Source organism: Diorhabda carinulata, chromosome 6 (assembly GCF_026250575.1).
Source record: "Diorhabda carinulata isolate Delta chromosome 6, icDioCari1.1, whole genome shotgun sequence".
NCBI classification, from domain to species: Eukaryota; Metazoa; Arthropoda; class Insecta; order Coleoptera; family Chrysomelidae; genus Diorhabda; species Diorhabda carinulata.
Window position 1 is genome coordinate 25,575,323 of NC_079465.1, and position 24,501 is coordinate 25,599,823.

The 24,501-nt window shown below is 31.5% G+C and overlaps 2 protein-coding genes across 2 annotated transcripts; one reads left to right on the forward strand and one right to left on the reverse strand.

The window, feature by feature from the left end:
• Positions 1-6,976: 6,976 nt before the first annotated feature.
• On the reverse strand, positions 6,977-10,522 carry LOC130895796 (pupal cuticle protein G1A-like). Its single transcript, XM_057803345.1, has 2 exons — positions 10,113-10,522; positions 6,977-7,391 (listed from the first exon to the last, which is right to left on the reverse strand). The coding sequence occupies exons 1-2, from the start codon at positions 10,502-10,504 to the stop codon at positions 6,977-6,979; spliced, it is 807 nt and encodes a 268-aa protein (XP_057659328.1). The 5' UTR covers positions 10,505-10,522.
• Positions 10,523-16,903: 6,381 nt separating this feature from the next.
• Positions 16,904-20,638, forward strand: LOC130895797 (uncharacterized). Its single transcript, XM_057803346.1, has 2 exons — positions 16,904-17,205; positions 20,190-20,638. The coding sequence occupies exons 1-2, from the start codon at positions 16,904-16,906 to the stop codon at positions 20,542-20,544; spliced, it is 657 nt and encodes a 218-aa protein (XP_057659329.1). The 3' UTR covers positions 20,545-20,638.
• The last annotated feature ends 3,863 nt before the right edge of the window (positions 20,639-24,501 follow it).

Sequence of the window (24,501 nt, forward strand, 5' to 3'; positions counted from 1 at the left end):
AGTTTGATATAAAATGAATCTCCGATCTCCTTGTTGGAATTTAAGCACTTCGACAACCTTACCAACTACACCGTCACGGCTGGATATAAGTTTCGACGAGATGTAGGTATAAAAGCATTGAAATTTGTAAAGGATTTGTCAAGTTACTGATTGAATTGGTTACAACTTATATATTTTGTATTTCTGAACAAATCGGCTAATCAGAACCGGACTTACAGGTGTGTTTTCATAACAATGTTTCCACTTTCCCCCTCCTTTAATTTGAAGAAACTTTTTTACAAATTTACTGTTACCCCTTGACACAAAAACATCTGTTCGACTCCTTTTTTGTCTATTACAAGACGCAAATACGGAAACGCTCCACCAGCTTACCCTATATGAACGAATTTTCTAGGGCGTGATAAGCAGTTGTACATTATAGAAGGATAACCTGGGGAGAGGACTGGCATCTAGATATACCCTTATTTATGTAATCTATACGATAAAATCAGCACAAAAACATTCTCGGGGAAGCTGACGCGAATTTCAATTAGGATGTATTGAGGACAATTTATTTTGTGTTAAAATGTGTATACTAGCGGCAGGAATAATTTTTTTTTATATACCCCTATAAATTACACTTATTTACATATTTTGAGTTTTTTTTATATACCCCGAAACAGATGTTTATAAATGTGTTGACCTAAAAGCGATAGTAGGAATATTTTTTTTCTTCAAGAAAATTATTTTTTTCAATTATTTATATGGTTATTAGAGCAGAAATTTTCAATCCTAAATTAAAAGAAATTATTTAAAAACAGCTTTTTGTATTTCCTATAGCAAAAAAAATAAAAAGTAAGTACGACCTGTGTTTTGTTGTATTTAGTTGCTTTTTGTTTATTTTTTTGCTTTTTGTTGTTGTTCTTTGCAGTTTTTTTATCGTTTTTTGTTGTTCTTTGTTCTCTTTTTTAAATTTATTCCATAGTTTCTTTTATATTCTTTATCAATCCCTTTACTTGTGTTATTTATTGTTGTCTCCCATTGTTATTTATTACCTTTTGTTGACAATTGTTATAATTTTTTGCTCTCGCTTATTTTTATTCTCCTTTCGACCTTGTCCTATTTTTTTCCAGTCTTTTATTTCTTTTTGTTCGTAGATACTTTAAAAAACACATCTTCAGCATTTTGCAAAAAAAAAAAATAAAAAGTAAGTATGACGTGTGTTTTGTTGTATTTCGTTGCTTTTTGTCTACTTTTTTGCTTTTTGTTGTTGTTCTTTGGAGTGTTTTCTTGTCGTTTTTATTCTCTTTCTTCAATTTATTTCATAATTTCTTTTGTTTTAATCATCAATACCTTTTCTTGTATCGTTTATTGTTGTCTCCCATTGCAATTACAAATACCCTGTCGACTCAAAAGAATTCTATGTTTATCGCATCCAAAATTTATCAGAGTATATCGAGTTATTGCACTGCCACAAAGTTTTTTCGAAATGTATTGTTTTTCCTTTCAAGCAGGAATGGTTGTCATTTTCATTATTGCATCATTAGTAATTCCTTATTTCAACTTTTATGTTCTATAAGTGTAATAGTATGTAGTTTTTTAAGATTTTGTAATAAACTGGTATTAATTTGAACGCATTTTTTTATATTTTTGATCCTACTTATACGTCATTTGTCAAAAGTAAGTACGTCATTTTGACGTCTCACCAGCCGGACTAGGTACGTCATTAGTTGACGTCTGTAGGATGTGACATTAACCCGTCATAATCACGTCATTTTAGACGTCTTTTTAGACGTCCCCATTGGTCGCCAATGGCCTATAATTGACGTCATAGTAACGACACTGTGCTGCTTGGGCATAGATTCTTGAAAAAACACATCTTCAGCATTTTGGATTTCCTATAGCAAAAAAAAATAGAAACTACGACGTGTGGTTGTGTTCAATAGTTTTTTATTCATTTTTTTGCTTTTTGTTATTGTTCTTTGCAGTGTTTTGTTGTTTTTTGTTCTGTTTTGTTCTCTTTCGTTTATTTGTCTTATAATTTCTTTTGTATTCTCATCAATCTCTTTTCTTGTGTCGTTTTTTGTTGTCATTGCCTTTTCTTGACAATTGTTCTTATTTTTTGCTTTGGCTTATTTTTATTTTCCTTTTGATCCCTTTCCTAATTGTTTCTAGTCTTTTATTTGTTTTGTATTCATAGATTCTTTAGAAAAACACATTTTGGATTTCCTATAGCAGAACAAAATAAAAAGTAAGTACGACGTCTGTTGTTGTTTTTCTTTCCTGTATTTTCTTGTCGTTTTTTGTTGTTTTTTGTTCTCTTTCGTTGATTTTTTTCATAATTTCTATATTCTTTATCAATCCCTTCTCTTGTGTTGTTTTTTGTTGTCTCTAATTGTCATTAACTGCCTTTTGTTGTCATTTGTTGCTCCCCCTTAGTTTTATTCTATTTTTGATCCCTTTGGGACTTTTGAAGGCAAATAACTAATTAGTTGATTATTGCAACTCGCTATTAAATATGATATACGACGATTTGGGGACGTTTCACAGTAATGACAAATTGACTCTCAATAACTAATGGTTTGAAATGAATCCTCGTTTGATACAAGAGATCTTACATCAAGGTCGTCGAATGTGGGATTTTAGGAATAATTAGGAAAGCAAGAACACACCCCACAACTGGTACCAACGCCATCCAAGGTGACACACGATGCAACACAGTTTTAGTTTGACATTAAATTCAATCTTGTCAAACTATGTTTATTAATACGTTAATTCAACTAATATGAGTAAACGCGTTCAAACGCGAAAATCGTTATTTATGTCCTTTGATATAGTACATCGTCTCTACAAATTATTGTGCTCAATAATAACCAAACGTCCCTTGTGGCAGGTGCGGTTGATATGTTTCTGTTTATTTAACCACGCCGTTATACCATTCCTCTTTGGTGTATACACAAGAAAAATAATATGCTAATTTGTCACAACAAATTGTAATTTCAATATCAAAGACCCAAAACATTATTCTCTCTATTAGTTCAACGAAATAGTTCTGAGTAGAGTTACGAGGTCTTCCAATAAAGAAATGAGAAAAATTTGACCCTTGCCACGTAAGAAAAAGAAGTCGCCAAGCAATAGATCCGGAAAATAAAGTGGATCGCATCGAATCATTTTTTTATTAGCTTTATTATAATATTTGACATTCGTAAAAACTGTTTGTACTAATTTAATTATTTGTACTTTATGTAACATCGACTACTACAATTATACACATTTTATAGTCTAGTCAATGACTTTAAAAAAAGTGTGAATTGTGTATTTATCCAATAAATCAAAATTCGGATTTCTGTTTACCCTCTATTTCAAAATTTACCCTATGTCGAGGTTGGCTTTTTCTTTTTTGGTAATAAAAACCACTCCTATTTGAGAAGAATTTATCAAATTCGACTATGTAATCAACGGAAATCATATAGTCTAGTCAATGACGTTAAAAAAAGTGTGAATTGTGTATTTATTCAATAAATCAAAATTCGGATTTCTGTTTACCCTCATTTCAAAATTTACCCTATGTCGAGGTTGGCTTTTACTTTTTTGGTAATAAAAACCACTTCTATTTGAGAAGAATTTATCAAATTCGACTATGTAATCAACGGAAATCATATAGTCTAGTCAATGACGTTAAAAAAGTGTGAATTGTGTATTTATCCAATAAATCAAAATTCAGATTTCTGTTTACCCTCTATTTCAAAATCTACCCTATGTCGAGGTTGGCTTTTACTTTTTTGGTAATAAAAACCACTTCTATTTGAGAAGAATTTATCAAATTCGACTATGTAATCAACGGAAATCATATAGTCTAGTCAATGACGTAAAAAAAGTGTGAATTGTGTATTTATCCAATAAATCAAAATTCGGATTTCTGTTTACCCTCTATTTCAAAATCTACCCTATGTCGAGGTTTGCTTTTTCTTTTTTGGTAATAAAAATCACCTCTATTCGAAAAGAATTTATAAATTTCGACTATTCAAAATTCGTATTTCTGTTTACCCTCTATTTCAAAATCTACCCTATGTCGAGGTTGGCTTTTACTTTTTTGGTAATAAAAACCACTTCTATTTGAGAAGAATTTATCAAATTCGACTATGTAATCAACGGAAATCATATAGTCTAGTCAATGACGTAAAAAAAGTGTGAATTGTGTATTTATCCAATAAATCAAAATTCGGATTTCTGTTTACCCTCTATTTCAAAATCTACCCTATGTCGAGGTTTGCTTTTTCTTTTTTGGTAATAAAAACCACCTCTATTCGAAAAGAATTTATCAATTTCGACTATGTAATCAACGGAAATCATATAGTCTAGTCAATGACGTTAAAAAAAGTGTGAATTGTGTATTTATTCAATAAATCAAAATTCGGATTTCTGTTTACCCTCTATTTCAAAATCTACCCTATGTCGAGGTTTGCTTTTTCTTTTTTGGTAATAAAAATCACCTCTATTCGAAAAGAATTTATAAATTTCGACTATTCAAAATTCGTATTTCTGTTTACCCTCTATTTCAAAATCTAACCTATGTCGAGGTTGGCTTTTACTTTTTTGGTAATAAAAACCACTTCTATTTGAGAAGAATTTATCAAATTCGACTATGTAATCAACGGAAATCATATAGTCTAGTCAATGACGTTAAAAAAAGTGTGAATTGTGTATTTATTCAATAAATCAAAATTCGGATTTCTGTTTACCCTCTATTTCAAAATTTACCCTATGTCGAGGTTGGCTTTTACTTTTTTGGTAATAAAAACCACTTCTATTTGAGAAGAATTTATCAAATTCGACTATGTAATCAACGGAAATCATATAGTCTAGTCAATGACGTTAAAAAAGTGTGAATTGTGTATTTATCCAATAAATCAAAATTCAGATTTCTGTTTACCCTCTATTTCAAAATCTACCCTATGTCGAGGTTTGCTTTTTCTTTTTTGGTAATAAAAACCACCTCTATTCGAAAAGAATTTATCAATTTCGACTATGTAATCAACGGAAATCATATAGTCTAGTCAATGACGTTAAAAAAAGTGTGAATTGTGTATTTATTCAATAAATCAAAATTCGGATTTCTGTTTACCCTCTATTTCAAAATTTACCCTATGTCGAGGTTTGCTTTTACTTTTTTGGTAATAAAAACCACTTCTATTTGAGAAGAATTTATCAATTTCGACTATGTAATCAACGGAAATCATATAGTCTAGTCAATGACGTTAAAAAAATGTGAATTGTGTATTTATTCAATAAATCAAAATTCGGATTTCTGTTTACCCTCTATTTCAAAATTTACCTTATGTCGAGGTTTGCTTTCACTTTTTTGGTAATAAAAACCACTTCTATTTGAGAAGAATTTATCAAATTCGACTATGTAATCAACGGAAATCATATAGTCTAGTCAATGACGTTAAAAAAGTGTGAATTGTGTATTTATCCAATAAATCAAAATTCGGATTTCTGTTTACCCTCTATTTCAAAATCTACCCTATGTCGAGGTTTGCTTTTTCTTTTTTGGTAATAAAAATCACCTCTATTCGAGAAGAATTTATAAATTTCGACTATGTAATCAACGGAAATCATATTTGTATCAGTAAAATGGATGTCAATTGAAAATTTCTAATATAATTTATGATTTATCAACCACTTTCGTGCATTCGGCTTCTCTATACAACGTGTACATGAAATATAACTGTAAATACCATGCCCACATACTTTTGTATACAGTACGCTCAAGTTTATCATAGCCACTCTGTATATTCATCAATATTTTTTCACCATAACTCGCTTACTTTTTAAGCAATCAAGCTCTTAAAAAAAGCATTATTGGTTCATACTAAAAGGGCTAAATCTCACTCGATTTTTATCCTACAAAAAAAATTGGTATGTGAAAATTTTCGAAACAAAAACTACAATTTTGAACTTTACAAAATTTTACGTAACTAACTATTAGTTCATGAGTTATTTTGAGGAAAATGCGATAAATCACCAAAATCATTTTCTTACTTCAAGCTCATTTTTTTTTCAAAAATTAGTACTTAAAACTAGTCAAACTCTCAAAACATATTATGTGAACATGAATAAAGTGAATTGTGATATAGTGATGATTTTTTCTTAAATTTTAATAGAGTAGAAGAGGGGGTGAGGTTTTCACAAATTATTTCCAACGAAAAAATAGGAATAGGAAATAATTCTCTTCATAACTCGCTTAGTTTTGATGCTAGAAACTTCAATAAGAAATTAAAATGAAGATTTTTTAAAGTACTTGAAAACAGCTTCTATAAGTTTTCCACAAAAAATGCATTGGTTTTTAGTTATTGAACGTAGAAACTTTTCATTTAGACGTTTGAAAATACCAATCAACTTTAACAAGGAATAATTCCGTTTGTATTTGGTATGTAAATATTATAAATATACAATTTTTTGTATTTTTTTATAAAATATAATCTTGTTCTTGTAGTTTTTCGAATAAATGCATTTTTCTTCAGTTATACGCGAAAAATCATCCGCAACGTGTTTTTTTGGCTGATAATCGAAAATTTCAATCACGAATAACTCGAAAAGTATTGATTTTCAGATAAAACATTATAAAATAAAAATGCTTAGGATGAGTCAATTTATGGATTTACGTACGTTTTTTAATAAAAAATTTTTTACCCCCGAGGTGAAATTTACCCCTAGAGAAAAAGTAACACTCGGTAGAGGGTATGAGATAAATACACGAGAAAAAGGGGGTTATTGACTGGATAATACCTTAATAAGCACCTAGTCGGCTCACTTTTCTAAATTTAGTTTTTAAATGCATCAAAACTGCACCTGGTGTTTGCAGGAGTTTGCTGAAAATGATCCGAATGCTAGGGAGATCAAATGATATAAATATGATTATTGTCCATATGTTTATTACGAATTTTCAATAAATATCGTTAATTACATGATCATTTGGTAGGAGTTTTCAAAATCACCAGCCATATCCATAAGACCAAGGAGCAGCATAAGCAGCAACAACTGGTTTGCTCACTATGTCACTCCTGTAGCTGTGACTTACCGCAGCAGGAACGGCAACTGGAGCAGCAACGTATTTCTGAACAACGGGGGCGGCGACAACAGGAGCTGTGGCTACATACTTTTGAACAACTGGTGTTGAATAAGCAACGACTGCTGGTTCACTGATGACGTCCTTTCTGTAGGTGTGACTTACAGCGGAAGGTACTGCAGCTACTACTGGTGCGCTGTAAGTTTCCACTACTGGATTCCCTAACCATACTCCGCTTGGTTTAGCGACAGTAAGAGCTAAAAGAGCAGACAACACCACCAATTTGAACATTTTTGTAAAATAGGTCTGTGTTGTTAGTAGTAGAACTGACTGACAGAAACTGATAATTTTTCATATTTACCAGCGGGTTTTATACTAATTTCAAGGCGGAAATTCTAGATTCATTTTTTTATAAGCGAAATTTTGGTTTTAACCTCGACTTAAGGTTAATATATAGTGCAATACTTGATATTGTGAAACTTGATATGCAGATTTTATTTTATAATGTTAGTTGTGAAAACTCATGGTCTGTTAGTTTTTTTTTTATAATTATTCTCTTTCTAATGTACATGGCTTGAATAACTTCTCATTTTAGAAATAAAAAATATTGATTTTTAAGCTGATAATAGGTCTCATAAACTTTTTATTATTGTTAAGTTCAGGTTTATATTTTGATACAAACCGTCGTATGTTTGGTCCTATTAGTTTTTCAAAATATTCCAAAGATTTGAAGTGAAAGACACTGCTTACTGACTTCCCTGTCTAATTTATACCTCAACAACTCAATAGGGTTAAAGTCTGTGTTTACTTTCAGTTTTTTCAAATAATTTTTGCACTGATTTTTGAGAATCATTGTCATGCAAAGTATATTACATTTTCTTCTCATATTTTTTTATAGCATTCTTTCTTCTAAATCCCTACAAGTTTTACCAGGTCTTCTGTCACCCTTCTTTTAAAACATCCTCTTACATTCGGGATTAAATTTTTTCTCAGACCCAAAAATCTCAAACTGTGATTCATCACTTCATAAAACTCTGTCCCACTATCCACGTGTCCAATTTTTATGTTCTATAGCCCACTGCGACTTTTTAATTTCATTTTGACATTTCTAAAAAAATTTCTTCACTGAAATTTTTCCAAAAAAGTCAAATTGTTTCAATCTACTTTCACAAGTACTAAAGATTTATTGATCTGAGCTGATCGTCGTTTGCTTGACAAAATAAAAGTTTTATCTTGATCGATAGTGTATATAATAATATATACAGAGTGTTCGATTTAAATACATTGTTGATATTATTGAATGGATTCACTATTGCTACAGGATTTGTAAAGTTGTGGTTTCTAATAAGTGAATAAAATCTCAAACTATGGATCAAAAAACAGTCGCTCTTTTCAATTCACTCTCTTGATTATTTGAAATAACTGTAGTTCAATATTACATTTAAAAGAAAGTTCATTAAGTAAAATTTCGATACTTATCAGATCTTTCGCGTTATTCATTCACGAAACTAAGCGACAACTTCTTGGAAACTGTGATTCAAGATTCAAAATCTTTTTTTGCATTTAACTACATAACCAGCTCATCTTTTAGTTTGAAATAACAAAATTCTTATTCAAAATTGGTTCAAAAATATAGATTATAAACTGTTCTAATCGTTTTTGCTTTATTTATAGATAGTTTAATATATAATTTAATGCAGCAAGGACCCAGGTTACTATTCTTACAAAGAAGACTGCAAATATCAGAGAAAATAGCTTGTTGTATGTTATGATTGGAAGCGATATGTCACGTGGTCGATAAGGCAGCTTCACAAAAACTTGAAGCCTTCTTCAAGACCACAAAGCTATATACTCCGCAACAGCTTCAAATCGTCTACAAGACCAGAGCATTTCGGCTTATCCAGAGTTGACCAGAAACTTGGACAGTTTAGTACATAGATGTGTCGCTGATCTGACAACTAGGTCAAATGCTCTTCCGAGCTGTCTAATATAATCCTAAGTAGAGCAGTTTTTGCAAAACCTACTCGACGGGGAGATGTGGATCATATGTACAGAGTTTACCTGTAAACGCTCAGAATGTCAATCTCTTTGGAGAAGTGCAAGCTACCAAAGCACGTCGTTCTTGAACACCACAGCCTACAAAAGTTCAAGATCAATAGCACAGGCATCTCCACACCCTCTTGTGTTTATTTTTTACATAGAAAAGTAGATTTTTTCTAGTTTCCAAAAGAATAGTGAAACTTCATTGTTTACGTTTTTCTCTGGCTGATCAACATAAAAAATACTCAGCGTTTTTGCTCACACTCATCAATATATGATAATAGTTAATTCTGTAAAATGGCAACAGTGTTATTCTGCTTATAGTATGTGAAGTTGAGGTGTGTTAAAAGTTTCTTCGTCAATATTGTCGACTATAATGAATAATTTTGTTGTTGTATTTTATTTAATGTAAACAAAAATTGATATTTAAAAAAATAGCTTGCAATAAATCTGTTCCTGGTATAAATGTCGTTAGAATTATGTCTAGTAGACGTAGTGAGCAACTGGAACGATCGAGAGTGTGAATGGCTATCGCCTACAACCTCTGGTAAGCGTCTCGTCAAAATCAGGTCATACTGTTTGATCGAGAAAAGGTACTAAAAGATTTATATTTTAGTTAACATTATCGAACAAATCAGTAGAATATATAAGAATAAAAAAAAACTATAAACTAGGAGAGCTATGGGGTCTTTATAAGGCTTCAGGAGGAGGCTAAATATTTGGAATTAAAAAGAAGAAGATGGAGTTGGCTTGTGGGGACATATTAATATTTGTAGTACTCATAATGTAGGGAAGTTTAGTACGATAGTAAGGACCATTATTGTCCAATAATTATAAAGCGTTTTTTCAAATTCAAATTTCCATTCTATCGTTGTGTCACAAGATATCGTAGATTCCCAGAAGAATATGTCAAACAGGATTAAAGATTTCACGTGATTTTGAATTTAAAATGATAACAACATGTATATTTTTTCGAAATATTTATTTATAATTGATATTTTTCATCAGTTTTTTCATTTACCATCCGTGTCCGTACGCCCATGGAGCGGCGTAAGTTGCAATAACTGGTTTACTGACGATGTCACTTCTATAACTGTGACTAAGTGCAGCAGGAACGGCAATAGGTGCAGCGACATATTTTTGAACAACCGGAGCAGTAGCTACGTATTTCTGAACAACGGGGGCGGCGACAACAGGAGCTGTGGCTACATACTTTTGAACAACTGGTGCTGAATAAGCAACGACTGCTGGTTCACTGATGACGTCCTTTCTGTAGGTGTGACTTACAGCGGAAGGTACTGCAGCTACTACTGGTGCGCTGTAAGTTTCCACTACTGGATTTTCCACCCACACTCCGCTTGGTTTAGCGACAGCGAGAGCTAATAGAGCAGACAACACCACCAATTTGAACATTTTTGTAAAATAGGTCTGTGTTGTTAGTAGTAGAACTGACTGACAGAAACTGATAATTTTTCTTATTTCAAAGCGGGTTTTATACGAATTTCAACCGGATATAAAGTGAGTAATATTACGAGACATTATTTATTAAAAGGATTTTTAGATTGGACCTTGAATCAAGGTGAAAAACTAGATATATAGTTCACTTCATTCTCTTCTCAAAAATTCGCTATTGAAAATAAAAATATAACGCACAATATAAAAAAAAAAACTATAAAAGCACTAAAAAGAAGTATGAATGTCAATGAAGAAGATGTTGAAAATATTTAACTGCGAATGTTTTGGCATAATCTCAATCTTAAATAAAAATCTAAATTATTATAGTGTGCGATAAGTTTTGTAGTTAATGAGATACAGGGTGTGGAATTGTTTTATAATTTTATTAGAAGCCACAATATAAAGTAAAAATAGTTCTTTTCTGAGCATATGTTCAAAATGTGCACCTCCAGCCAACATGCAAGTAACCGCTCTACGTCTAAAGGATTGCCGAATATGTTACCAGTTACTAATAACAGTACCTTGTATGATACGATTTCGAAGATCGAAATTGTGTAAATGAGCTACTTTAGATATTCCCACACATAAAAATCCAGAGAATTGTGTCCAGGTGGCCACAGGTGTGGAAATATTCGTCCGATCCAATAATCTGGAATCAAAGCCAAATATTGATCGAAAAAAGAGTGTTGGAACACAGTTACAACTATTAAACGTTTGCTATTTCATTTAAAATCCACCTGACTTGCTTGGATTTTTATTTGTGGAACAGAATAAAAGATTTTGTTTATACTAATATTCCTAAGCGATACGAAACGTCTTAATATTCTAAAAGGAAACATATTTAATGGTATTAAACATATTATACTGTTACGAACTCGTCCACTGACATTGATCGTGCAGCCGGTCATTTTCTATCATGTTAATCGATGCTGAAGTTTAGTGGATTAGTCGAGCTCGCTTTATGAGATGTTTAGATTATGTTGAAACTGTTTTCATGAAGATAATTTTGATTTGTTTGCGGTAAACTAGGGATTTAAAGTAAACGAAATTTGTGGAATTGGATAATACTATTAAAATGAGGCTCTAAAAGCCATAGCAGTTGATAAATAATTCGATATACACATCAGGATAGTGAAACGTGATTTGAATAAATTAGTGATAAGTGTTGGTGAATAGTTATACGATAAGTGCCAATATTTAATTAAAAATACTATACAACTAATTTGGCATTATAGCGGAATATTTTTTCGAGTCAAAAACTAAATTGATATCTACTATATCAAGTTTATCGTTTTCAGTATTCCGTATTATCACATTTTTTTGACTGACTATAAAATCTTTTGTTTCCTAAACAAAATCGCCGCAGTTTTATGGAAAATACATGAAAAGATGCAACATTAAAATGGTGGTTATAAGATGAACGTAATAAATATAAAATTTATCGTATGGCAGTGCAAGGCTGTTCGGATCGTTAACCAAACGGGGTATACGACCCGGAGGCGATTTTCTTCAAGTTTTATTTCTTGCTAGGTATGTCAACGTTAACGGAAGACACAATTATCTACACTGCTCTTCAAACGACGTCAACGTATTAAAAAACATTCCATCATTATCTATATTGATTTAAAGGTATTACTTATTTTTCAAAATAATAAAGCAACGTTTTTAGTTAAAATTAATCTAAAACTAGTACAAAATGATATATAATAAGCTAAGATTAGTTTAAATGAACAAAAAAAAATTATAAAACGTCCTACAGGAATTCTAAAAAGAACAAAAATGGTTAAAAGTATTCATTAAAAATCGTGAAACTCCTAAAGTATTCTAGAATAATAAAAAAATCCCCACAGGGAATAAAAAGTGGTGTTGAACAATTTTGTAGTGAATTTGAATGATTCGAAAATCTTTAAATGGATTCTAAATATAATCAAAATATTTAATAGTGATGTTAAACTGTCTTAAAGGATCTAAAATGATTTAGAAAGATTTAGAATGTTTCAAAGTTATCAAAAATGTATTTGAACGATCATAAAGTCAATTAGAAGTATTCTAAATAGAATTAACAATATTAAAATGAATCTGTAGTGTTTTAGAAAGATACAGAACCACAAACAGGACTTTAAAAGTCATTTTTCAAAGTTTGCAAAAACAACACAGACAAATGTGGTTTTTTTTGTTTGATTTTTTCGCTTTAACGTTGTCATTGATAGTTTCTCTTTTTTCAAGATATTTAATGGAAATTTTCTCACACGCATCTCAAAAAACCGACGCTGTAGATAGAACAGTCTGTGCCTTCTTCGAATCCGGTTTTCACATTTTAGTCCATTGTTTTGATTGTTCTTTTGCTTCGGGTATGAAGTTATGCACCTACGTTTCATCCTTGGTTATGAAACGGAGCGAAAATTTTTGTGAAACATCGCCAAACACTTCACGACTATGTTTTGGTTCCATTGTGAGCAAACGCGGCACTCGTCTTGTTCAAATTTTCAAATATAGCAAGTTTCAGAATGTCTACTCTATCTGTTAACTCGCAAACTATCAGTAAACGATCATCCAGTACCGTGTTGTGGAATTTCTTCAACATTTCCAGAGTCGTCTCTTCATTTGGTCTAAGCTGATCTTCGCAGGTCCAGAGTACAGCATCTAGTTCAGCTTTTAGTAATATTGTATAACATAACGATGACCCATTTTTTTCATGTCTACAAATTCGCTGAAAACGTTCACTATTGATGGTTGACAAACATTTTTCAAGCAACTACCGCCATCTCTAGGTCAAGCCAGGTACTCCAAGGACTATCTTTGTGTAAGGATGTAGAAAGATTTAAAATTTATTATCTATATTCCAATTATGTACATCATTTATAAATAAAATCAACTTCAAAAGAAATATTTTTGATTTTATACCTTTGTCTGAATTGAATTGAGCTCGATTAATTCATAAATATGTGCTAGAATTAAGCGAGACTGTAATTTATAATAAAATAATGAAACACATTATATAATAGTAGGGTTGTCTGTTACACTCTTAATGTTAAACATTTCCCATCTAACGGAGCTGAAAGCTCTCACAGGAGACTACACACAGTTTTCCGAGAAAATAGCATTAACACGATAATGCGAAAAATATCACTCCGACGATCACTCCCAAAACAATTTGTTTTCTCTTGGTTGTCGTCTTGTGTAAAAGTGTTATAAACAACTGGAATAATTTAAAGTAGATGAGTTTTTCACATTATGATTAATTTCATCATTACCATCGCATCATTTAATATTGTTTATCTAATATAAATCATAAAATTCCATTCCATCTAGTAATTTTGTCAACTTCGTTTGAATCTCTGATACTAATTATCTCACATTGTAATCACTAGCTTTTAAATCATTGTTTTTATCATCTAAGCAATCAAATTAACTTTATATTCTTCACGTTACTACTTATTTCCTATTTCTATTGAATTTTATTAAAATTAAAAATTAATTTCATATTATTCCACATTGAACTCCAAGATTTGCCTCAATCGCAACTTGCATTCAATTTAAAAATATTTCTCTTTGTTAAGTACTTCTAAATAATACTTTTGGTCTCAACGACCTTTCTTTGTTTAACTTCTCCCTGTTGTTGTCATGTTTCTCCAATTTTCTTCAATAAAACCAAGTCCATCTTGCGTCAAACTCTCTCTAGAGAACTACTTCCAAGTTTTATTTTTTACCAAATACCAATTCGTGTAAAGCTTTGTCTATCTTCCCAGTTCCTTCTTTTATATTCCCTATAACTCCCCGATTGGCGTATTTTGTGCTCTGATGTAATTGAAAAGATTTCTGCTGTCTTTGCAGTTATTCATTTCAGTTATCAATGCATCTATCTACAGTCTTCTCTTTCTTTTACAACATTTTAGTGCTTCATTTTTTTTTATCTGTGCCTTGCAAGCTAGTTTTTTGTTACTTCTTTGTATCTGCTTTCCAATCTTTGTCAAACCACGCTTTCCTTTGATGAAGTTTTCCCTCCCCTAGTGTCCTGTTTGCTGCTTTTATGTTTCTCCAAATTTTTTTCAATAAAACTAAGTCCGTCCTGCGTCAGACCTTCTCTTAATTTGTCTTGGATTTCATGATTTGTTTTTAATTGCTCTGTAGTCTATTTTTTCTGCATTTTTTTGCATTCTATTATTATCTTCATCACTAAAAAAATGTAAGTCTGCGTTTCTCGTGTTTGTTGCAAGATCGTCCAATTTCATTCCATTGTTGTTTATCGATACGTGGATCGTCCTTTTGCCCTTTGTATACTCGATTATTTTCTCGAATATCCCTTCTATTTTTCCACGAAATTCATCTTTAACTTCGTGGTTTGTAGTAGTATTTTTTTATTTTCTCTTTAATGTTGATTTCAGTTTAATTTCGAAGTATTTCGAAAATCAAATCCTTATTATTTTTCCATATGAATGTGGATAAATATTATTCTTGACACGAGCCATTTACCTAATCGAAGAGACACCCGATGCACATTAATAAACTTTAATCTCATTTTCTGCATCGCAAAACGTAATAATGTTAAATGGAGGTCTTAAACCTTGAGACATTCGAAATATTTTACAAAAATAGCGTAATTGTTGTTAGTGAAGAAATTTCAATTGTTATTCCAAAGAAACTCATTCGGAATTAGGTGAAATTTTATTTTTATAGGAGAGAGTGGGGAAACTAGAAGATTCGATTTCAAAAACAGTACGAAATTCGAAATATTCAATCCATAGAATCCACAGTTATAAAATTGACTAAAAGGAAAATCTCGGCACTAAATCCAGAACCCTAAAGCAACAGTATGAATTATTTCCTTCTTATTCTTCATCGTACGTTAGGACTTAGTCCTGAATTTCCATCGATGGTTGCCTAGCTGCAGCTAGGATAATGAAGACCAGCTTTCACACCATCTTGTAGGGATATATTCGGTTTTTCTTCGCAATCTTTGTCAACCTGTCATCTGATATTCTGTCCACGTGGTCTCTCCATTTCCTTCGTCGATTTCTCTTCATTCTTACATACAAACTGATCGTATATTGCGAGTTTACATCTTCCTGATTCTCTGGATACTGTAAAAGATTTGGTTTTCTTCAGAGATATCTGCATGTTGAAAGCTTTCGCTATTTATTCAAACGTATATAAATTGTATATTCAAACCTGTATAAATTAAAATATTTTCAATTTCAAAGCTGCTTATCTTGTACTATATCTAAATAACTAACAGGTCTACGGTTACTCATGGGATTAATAATTAATACGTGGTTATTGCCCAGTTTTGTTACTGGTGTCCAAGTTTTAGGGATTTTCCTGAGGTGTATATTATTGAGAATATTTCAAACGTTTGTTTGGATCATCTTCTGAGAGCTGGTGAACTTAATTTTCCTTGTTTTAAGAACTTTACCACAAGCTACTAACATTTTGTTGTAGTATCTACTTTTGGATCTTGGTGTTTTAGATTTTAGAGCTTCCCTTCGGTTTGATTGAGTTTTTCAATTCTACTTACTGTTTTCAAGCAACTGGAGGTAAAATGTACTTCGTTAAATCAAGCAAAAGTTTCTTCACGACATCCAAGTCTATCGCTGTAATCCACCATTATTAGAATTTGAATCCTTCTCCTTCAGGTAGAGAAACTATGATAATAAAATTAGTTTGAATCTAATTTTGAGACTGACATTGATAAACAATCACGTGCTAGGAAAAATTGATAAAAACAGTGGACTCTGTCGCAAATTACCATCCTCTATTCAACTTCTTCTTCTTGTGCTATCCATTAATGAATGTTTGAGAGCACTTCTACATTGTGGAAACGACAAATGTTTCTTGCCCAATCTTCTTAATTTCTATTCGTATTCTCCTCAGAACTTCTTTGTTTTGTCTTCTTGCCGTCCATGTAACTCTTTTTCGGTTGATCCACATCTCAAACGCCTCCAATCTGTTCATGGTGTTAATTAGCACGCACCATAAGTAGCATTTCCCTTCATTAGGGAAGGAAAATTCGAAAATTCTTTTTTTGTGGTGAAAAAACTTACTGTACAAACTTTGGTAGCTTCGGTTGCACCATGATGAATTAGTGTCAGATAGGACATCTACTTTTATATATTTCGAAGAAAAATTTTTGAAACTAGATATAAAATGGTTCAAACATCGATGTTTATGTTTTAAATTCTACCAATCTCCCCTAAATATTTTTTATTGACCCCATTTAAATCTTCAATCAAATCATCCTTGAGATAATTATAATCAAAAACGATTACAAATATCTCTATAAACTCGTATAAAAGACAAATAGAATTTCTTCGTAGTCAGTAAAAACTCATCATCCATCAAATTAGATCCTAAACGAAGATGTTGAAATTAGTAGTACTTTCAGTTATTTTAGCTGTATGTACAGCTGAGCCCAGTGGATTGGTTTACAGTGCACCTTTAGTAGCAGCAGTGCCCGCAGCTCGTAGTTATAGTTATAGAGCAAAACTAATCAGCCAGCCTCTAGTTACTGTTCCAGTTGCTCAAAAATTGATAAGTTCACCTGTGGTAGCTGCTCCTGTTTTACAAAAATTTGTGACTCCTGTAGCTACAAGCTATAGCGCCAGAGTTGATGCTTTGAGGAATCCTTTGGTAGCTGCTTACCCTGCATCACTACATCCTTGGTAAATCGTTTTAATTGATGATTAATGATTAATGAGCAAGTCTTTTTATATTATAATTTACTATTAAAAAAGATTGAATTCTAAATTTGTTTTTATTTATATTCCTAATTTTATGTCAGTTGTCCTTTCCAGCTATTCTGGTTTGCTGACAGGATTTTCCCATCCATTGACTTGTGTATGTAAAATCAAATATGATGAGGGATATCTTTAATTCTTTCTCTAATAATGTTCATGCCTTTATTTTGACCTCAAATATACACCATGCAATTCAAAAATTTGGGTCATTGTTATGATTACCAAAAAGTGACATATTGCACATTTATAAACAAATGTTGAGTTTGTTCATTGCATAAAATATAATAAATTTTATTATGGTCACGATATGTAATGGAACTTAAAGTACCTTACATAATAATATATTAAGTTGAAATGGATTTTGAAACTTTATTTTCTTTCATTACGTCAATTGAATGAATTCAATTCGTTACGATGTAAAATTCATCTTAAAAAGAATGATCTAGATGGCTTGATCTAGAGATGTCGATGGCTGTTTGAATCATAGCTAACAGTGTAAAAGACGTACCAGAAATTTTAAAATAAGGGCCCTGTTGTCGACACCTCGCGTTCTGGAAGACCAGTATCTGAAACAACTAACGAAAATATGGAAACAGTTCATTAGAACGACCAGAGTCGTCACGTTTTTATTGTGTGTGTGGGCAGTACTTTTTTGAGGCTCACGTGACAGGGTAGAGTTATATTTAAATGCTTTACGGGGATAAATCGACAACGATTTAACACTCGCCAACATCCATCATGTGGTACGTCGAGTGCTGGTACTACATTGGTTTTCTAACCTCCATATCTTACGACTCATTAACTGTGTCTTTTTCAATAAAAATTATGTCACGAGATTGCAGATTCACTTACAAGAAGCGTCTGTGATGTGTGGAATTGTCTAATTGAAGATTAGTATACAAAATTGTATAGAAAAATTATATAGATTCATAAATATCTTAAAAAATAACTTCAACGAGATGCTTTTTTGTTTAAATCGTTGAAAAAGAGCTATACTTGAACAGTTTTTTGAGATAAATTCGAATAACGATCAAATCATGGAATTAAAATCGATCAGTCATAATATATGAACACCTTTATCTGATTAATCTAGCTCTGTAGGCAGGTCAATAACATTTAAACTCCTTTTACTTTAACGTTAACATTAACCTTCATCTTGGGTGAATTTACTGAATAAGTGACTTCAATTAATCTTGCAGGACCTTCAAAACTCGCTTTTTGAAACGTGTTTTTTATTACGCATTCGAAAATTATTCGATTTCATTGGAATTGTTAATTTAAGCAAAGAAATAGATCTTCAAATAACTGGGAGCTTTAACATCAAAATTTGGACTTTGTGCTGATATTCTCGACTCAGTATTTTAAAGAAAACGAGCCGTGGCATTATTAACAAGCAAAAAATTTTGTTGTCACTTTTAATTAATTATATTGTGAACTATATACTTAGGGAACATCTTCAACCTAGCGTTAAAACAGTTATTAAACAGAATAAAACACAAAAACTGTAAAAGAATTTTCACATACAAAAAAGAAATGACGAAAAAAATGATTTGAAACTGCTAATAAAGCTCAAGTTTGACACTGGAAGAGTTGCTTAGAGACTTAACAAACGATATCATACAGATAACAAAGGATAAAACTTATGGATCGTAGAAAACAAATGGATATGTTGATATGGAATAGAACAAAATACAAACGAAATGTGGGACAAACTAAACGAATGACAGCTATAGGCAAAGGATACATATTATTAATGACGAGATATCGGGACGGAAAAATTGAAGGAAAAAGCGATGAAGTCGATGCTGTTAGACGGGAAAAACGAGTGACGGAAAACCGAATAGAAAAGAATAGATGTAGTGGAAAGGTTTTCCAATTATCTTCACTAGCAGGGGTAACTCCATTTGACATTGAAGCACTCAATACTGGACATAGATACAACAAATTTATAATATTTAAAAACGAGAACAAAGAAATTAGATTTACCTTGTAATTTTAATGATTTGAAGATGATCCCAGCTAGAGTTGATTGCTTTCTTGTTTCTAGTACTCCAAGAAATCGAACATTAACGACAGTTTCCCGAAATCATCTTCTAGAAGTTGGAAAAGTAAATATAAATGAGCTACTGGACTGTCGCTTTCCCAGATTATCAGATTAAATTTTGCACGAGAAGAAGTTGCGTGTATTGTAGAGAGACTTCCATTTGGTGGAGGATTAGTTATAGTATGTGGGAGGCAAATATTTTGTCTACGAGGTACAAATCACGCAATTTGTTTGGTCAACTTGCAGTCCAGACTTAAATCCCATTTAGGGGTGAGATCGGAGACGGAAATTCTGGAGGGATTAACGATATCCTGGTGCAGAAATGGGATAGTTTTCCACAGATTTTGATAAAAAATCTAATACGAAGTATGTTTCGTTGTTTGCAAGCTGTTAATACAGCTAGTACTTAGTATAAATTGAAATTATTCATTTTCAATAAACTTTTAGCAACAGAATCTTGTTTTTTATTGAAACAAATAGTCATTAAACTATATTACAACCGAAGAAAGTCCAAGGATAGACATAGAAGAGGCTGAAACATTCACTACATTGGTCCATAATCACATTTATAAAATAAGGAAAACTGTGCGAGGTTTAGGCAATATTTTAGGTGTTTCAGACTTTCCCATAACTCTGTATAATAAACAATATAATTAAAATTATTTCTTAATGAAATTAATTACGTTTGACGTTTGTATATGTACCGTAAATCTGGAAATAATAAAATATATAAAAAAAATCTAGGAACCAACTTGAAATACCATATTTATCTTTTGTAAGAATCTCATACGCAAGGTCGTACCATGGCCGGTTCCACGCGTCCTATTTCAGATAAAAAGAGCGAAATTCTCGACATTAATCACAGTCTTCGTTTGTCTACAGTACAACACAGACCTATTTCTACAAACATGTTCAAACTGGTGGTGTTGTTCGCCGTTTTGGCCGCAGTTTTTGCAAAACCTACAGTTTTAGCGCCTCTAGTACACAGCGCAGCCGTAGTTGGATCAGTACCCACTTCTATCAGCGAGCACAGTACTTCCATCGTTCACGATCACGCTTTGGTAAGTCCAGTTGTACGTACCGCTCCAATCGTACAAGCCGCTCCAATCGTACACGCCGCTCCTATTGTTGAAACTTACGTCGACGCCCCTGCCGTTGTGAGCACACATGGTGTCATTGGACATTCGGTAGCTCTAGGACACGCTGGACTAGTTTGGTAGAAGCTGAAACGGCGCTGTGGAATTGAAGACTTAGAAATTGATTTCGAAAAATATGTTCAAAATTTTGATTTAAAATAAATTTAGTTGATAATAATATGAATTTTCATTTAATTAAATTATGAAACCCAAAAAAATTTTGAATGATATAGTTAGTTACAAATCATTTTTAACTAATTTTTCTACAGGGGATGTCCTAAAACTTTGGTTAAGACCAAAAATATTTTAAGCAATTGAATATACGGGGATTTGATATAAAAGCGGAAGTGCCATTTGCCCAGTTTGATAAGTTGTAGGTTAACCAACTAAATTTTTCTACATTTCAATTTTTTCCTTACGTAAATAACACGATATACGACAGTATGCAGTTTAATTGAAAATGTTTAAATGTATTTTCAATAGATAATTAAATATTTATGATAATTTTCTTCAGAATGTCTCTTTATAGTAAACGGTTTTTTAGAAATGTACAATAAAGTTATAAACAGTTAAATAAAGAGTACAACCTAACCTAACTTAATCGAATTTTCTATAACAAGCCCTAAAACACTCTGTATATAAAGAAATCACCTCTTACTAAATAAATAAACATTCGTCGATAGTTTTGATATTTCTAATGTTTTATTTGCAATATTTTTTGTATAAAATTAGATTTCGTATGAAATTCTATCCAAATAATTAGATAAGGGTGTGAAAGAAATGATTATACAGGGTGTCATATGACGAGTTAAAACTATATGTATGTGGCAAAATACTTATAGTAAAATCATGAAACTTTATAGCAGAGGTCGACTGTAACTTTGTTATTTTAAATAGAACACTCTGTATATTAATACATTTTTGGAATATACGTGAAATTCAAGTAAACATTTGTCTAGAAACTTTTTAAGAAAAATGTATACTTTTTGAGTTATCAATTTTTTTTGTAAAAAATTTGACCGTTGCAGAACCTTATAAATTAATTTTTTGCGAAGACACCCTTAAAGATATAAAAATGGTTTCTACTCGGTTGCTTTTAGCAATATCAGACGTATTTAAATCTATAATGAGAATTTTTTTATTTTATACAGGGTATGTATAAAAAGTGTTCAAAGTTCAACTTCATGAATATCAACTTTCTTTATTTTTTTAACTAGTACCACACAGTTTTTCCTATTTTAATGCATTTAGGGGTGAAAAATAAGGCAAATTCATGTATACTTTCCTATACCTAAATCTTACTGTTATCCGGATATTAAATGTTTTCTGTAAATTTTTAGAGAATTTAGTTTTAACTCGTCGTGAGACACCCTGTATAGTTGAACGTACATTCCAGTATATCCAACTTCTTTTTACTTCAAAAATTTCAATATTTGCAAAGTTTAATTTGGTATATTGAATTAATTAATTACGTAAAACAATCCACCATAAAAAATATCGAATTAATTAGTATTTTTACTTCAGAAATTAATTTCTGAAATTTGCAATTTATAACCTTCATAATTACTAATGAATCTGCAACGAAAATGGGTGTGGACACATAATATATTTTAGGCAAGGCCGATCTTCAACTCGTTTAGACCCGGTAGTCATGAAAATAAACCCGCGTGGCTGCACAAAAAAAACTTTTTGACGTAGGTATATCGTGGTACCCTTATCAGGAAACGAGCTGGTACTCGAACCGGTTCTATTCAATCACCAATTGTTTTTATACGGGGTATAGTACGAACACTTAATTATTAAAATATTAGAAAACCACCGTCGAATATTTGAGGTCACAGATGTCAAATAGATTTAAGTTTATTGAAGTGAAATCTAAATGTTAACAGAAGTTAGTTTAAAGAAATATTTAAGACACTACAACGATGGGGCTACAACTTGATTTTAAAACATTATTTAATTTATTCGTCGAGGGTCACCAAAATATATGAAGGAATTGATCGATTCTTATCACAGTAAACTATTCATTCCTTATGATGTTATTACAATTGAAGATTGAAGATTTCTTTCCAATAACACTGAACGTAATCTTTCGTTAATTTCAACTTTATTAACCTTATCTCGTAGTTCAAGGAAATTCCGCACTCAGCTTCCTTTAAAACCATTATCCGAAAAACTCACATCTAAAGGACCCTTGATGAATATTCATCTAAGCGTCAATCCAAGCATGCTTAACTCCAAGAAATTTCAATAGAAACGAGACTAATATCTGTGTAACTTAACGTCATTCAAGGGTGCAATAAGATCGGGTCAGTCACGTTAAAGAAGAAGTTATTATAATGCCGATTATGACGCTAAAAATGATTTTTAAAAGAATAAAATACATTTTAAGAAAAAATTATATCAAAGATTTATTGTTAAAATCATTGGAGAGAAAGAATGAGAAGATTTAGTGACAAAATAAATTAGGAACGGAATGAAAATAATCACTATACAACTAAGTGCAGAGAAAAAAATAGAAGATTTACTGAGTAGAACACAGAAACGAGAAGATTCACTAACAAAACTGTTGAGTTAGGAATAATAGGAAGATTCCATGGTAAAATGATTGGAGTGAAAGAATGGGAAGTTGAATAGATGCTTGGAAAACGATGAGATCGACAAAACAATAAATAGGAACGCAAAATTAGAGATTTACAGTTTCACTGAGAAACTGAGTAATGCACAAGAAGAAGGAGATTTATTGATACAACTGTTGAGTTAAAAATAGTCAATGAATGAGAAGATTCACTGTTAAAATAAGGATAGGAATAAAATGAGAAGATTCACTGACCTAATGAGTAAACAAAAAAGTGAGAAGATTCTCTTATAAAATCATTGAGTGGAAAATAATGATAACATCCAATGATAAAGTAATTGGAGCGGGAAAGTGAGAAGATTTACTGACAAAATTAGTATAGGAACAAAATGAGAAGATTCACTGACCAGTTGAGCAAGCAAAAAAGTGAGAAGATTCACTTATAAAATCGTTGAGTGGAAAATAATGATAACATTCAATTTTAAAATGGTTGGAGTGAGAAAGTGAGATGATATACTAACAAAATAAGGATAGGAACAAAATGAGAAGATTCACTGACCAGTTGAGCAAGCAAAAAAGTGAGAAGATTCACTTATAAAATCGTTGAGTTGAAAATAATGAGAAAACTCAATTTTAAAATGATTGGAGTGAGAAAGTGAGATGATATACTAACAAAATAAGGATAGGAACAAAATGAGAAGATTTACCGACCAACTGAGTAAACAAAATCATGAGAAGATTCACTTATAAAATCGTTGAGTTGAAAATAATGAGAAAACTCAATTTTAAAATGATTGGAGTGAGAAAGTGAGAAGATATACTAACAAAATAAGGATAGGAACAAAATGAGAAGATTTACCGACCAACTGAGTAAACAAAATCATGAGAAGATTCACTTATAAAATCGTTGAGTGGAAAATAATGATAACATACAATGTTGAAATGATTGGAGTGAGAAAGTGAGAAGATTTACTAACAAAATTAGTATAGGAACAAAATGAGAAGATTCACTGACCAACTAAGTGAGCAAAAACATGAAAAAATCCACTTATAATATCGTTGAGTGGAAAATAATGATAACATACAATGTTGAAATGATTGGAGTGAGAAAGTGAGAAGATTTACTAACAAAATTAGTATAGGAACAAAATGAGAAGATTTACCGACCAACTGAGTAAACAAAAGCATGAGAAGATTCACTTATAAAATCGTTGAGTGGAAAATAATGATAACATACAATGTTGAAATGATTGGAGTGAGAAAGTGAAAAGATTTACTAACAAAATTAGTATAGGAACAAAATGAGAAGATTTACCGACCAACTGAGTAAACAAAAGCATGAGAAGATTCACTTATAAAATCGTTGAGTGGAAAATAATGATAACATACAATGTTGAAATGATTGGAGTGAGAAAGTGAGAAGATATACTAACAAAATAAGGATAGGAACAAAATGAGAAGAT

Bases quoted from the DNA above. Each gene is read 5' to 3' on its own strand.
- LOC130895797 (XM_057803346.1), top strand. From the start codon at position 16,904: ATGTTGAAATTAGTAGTACTTTCAGTTATTTTAGCTGTATGTACAGCT. The intron at 17,206-20,189 runs GTAAATCGTTTT...CATTAATCACAG, and splicing joins CCTGCATCACTACATCCTTG to TCTTCGTTTGTCTACAGTAC.
- LOC130895796 (XM_057803345.1), bottom strand. From the start codon at position 10,504: ATGTTCAAATTGGTGGTGTTGTCTGCTCTATTAGCTCTCGCTGTCGCT. The intron at 7,392-10,112 runs GTAAATGAAAAA...AAAAATTATCAG, and splicing joins TGGGCGTACGGACACGGATG to TTTCTGTCAGTCAGTTCTAC.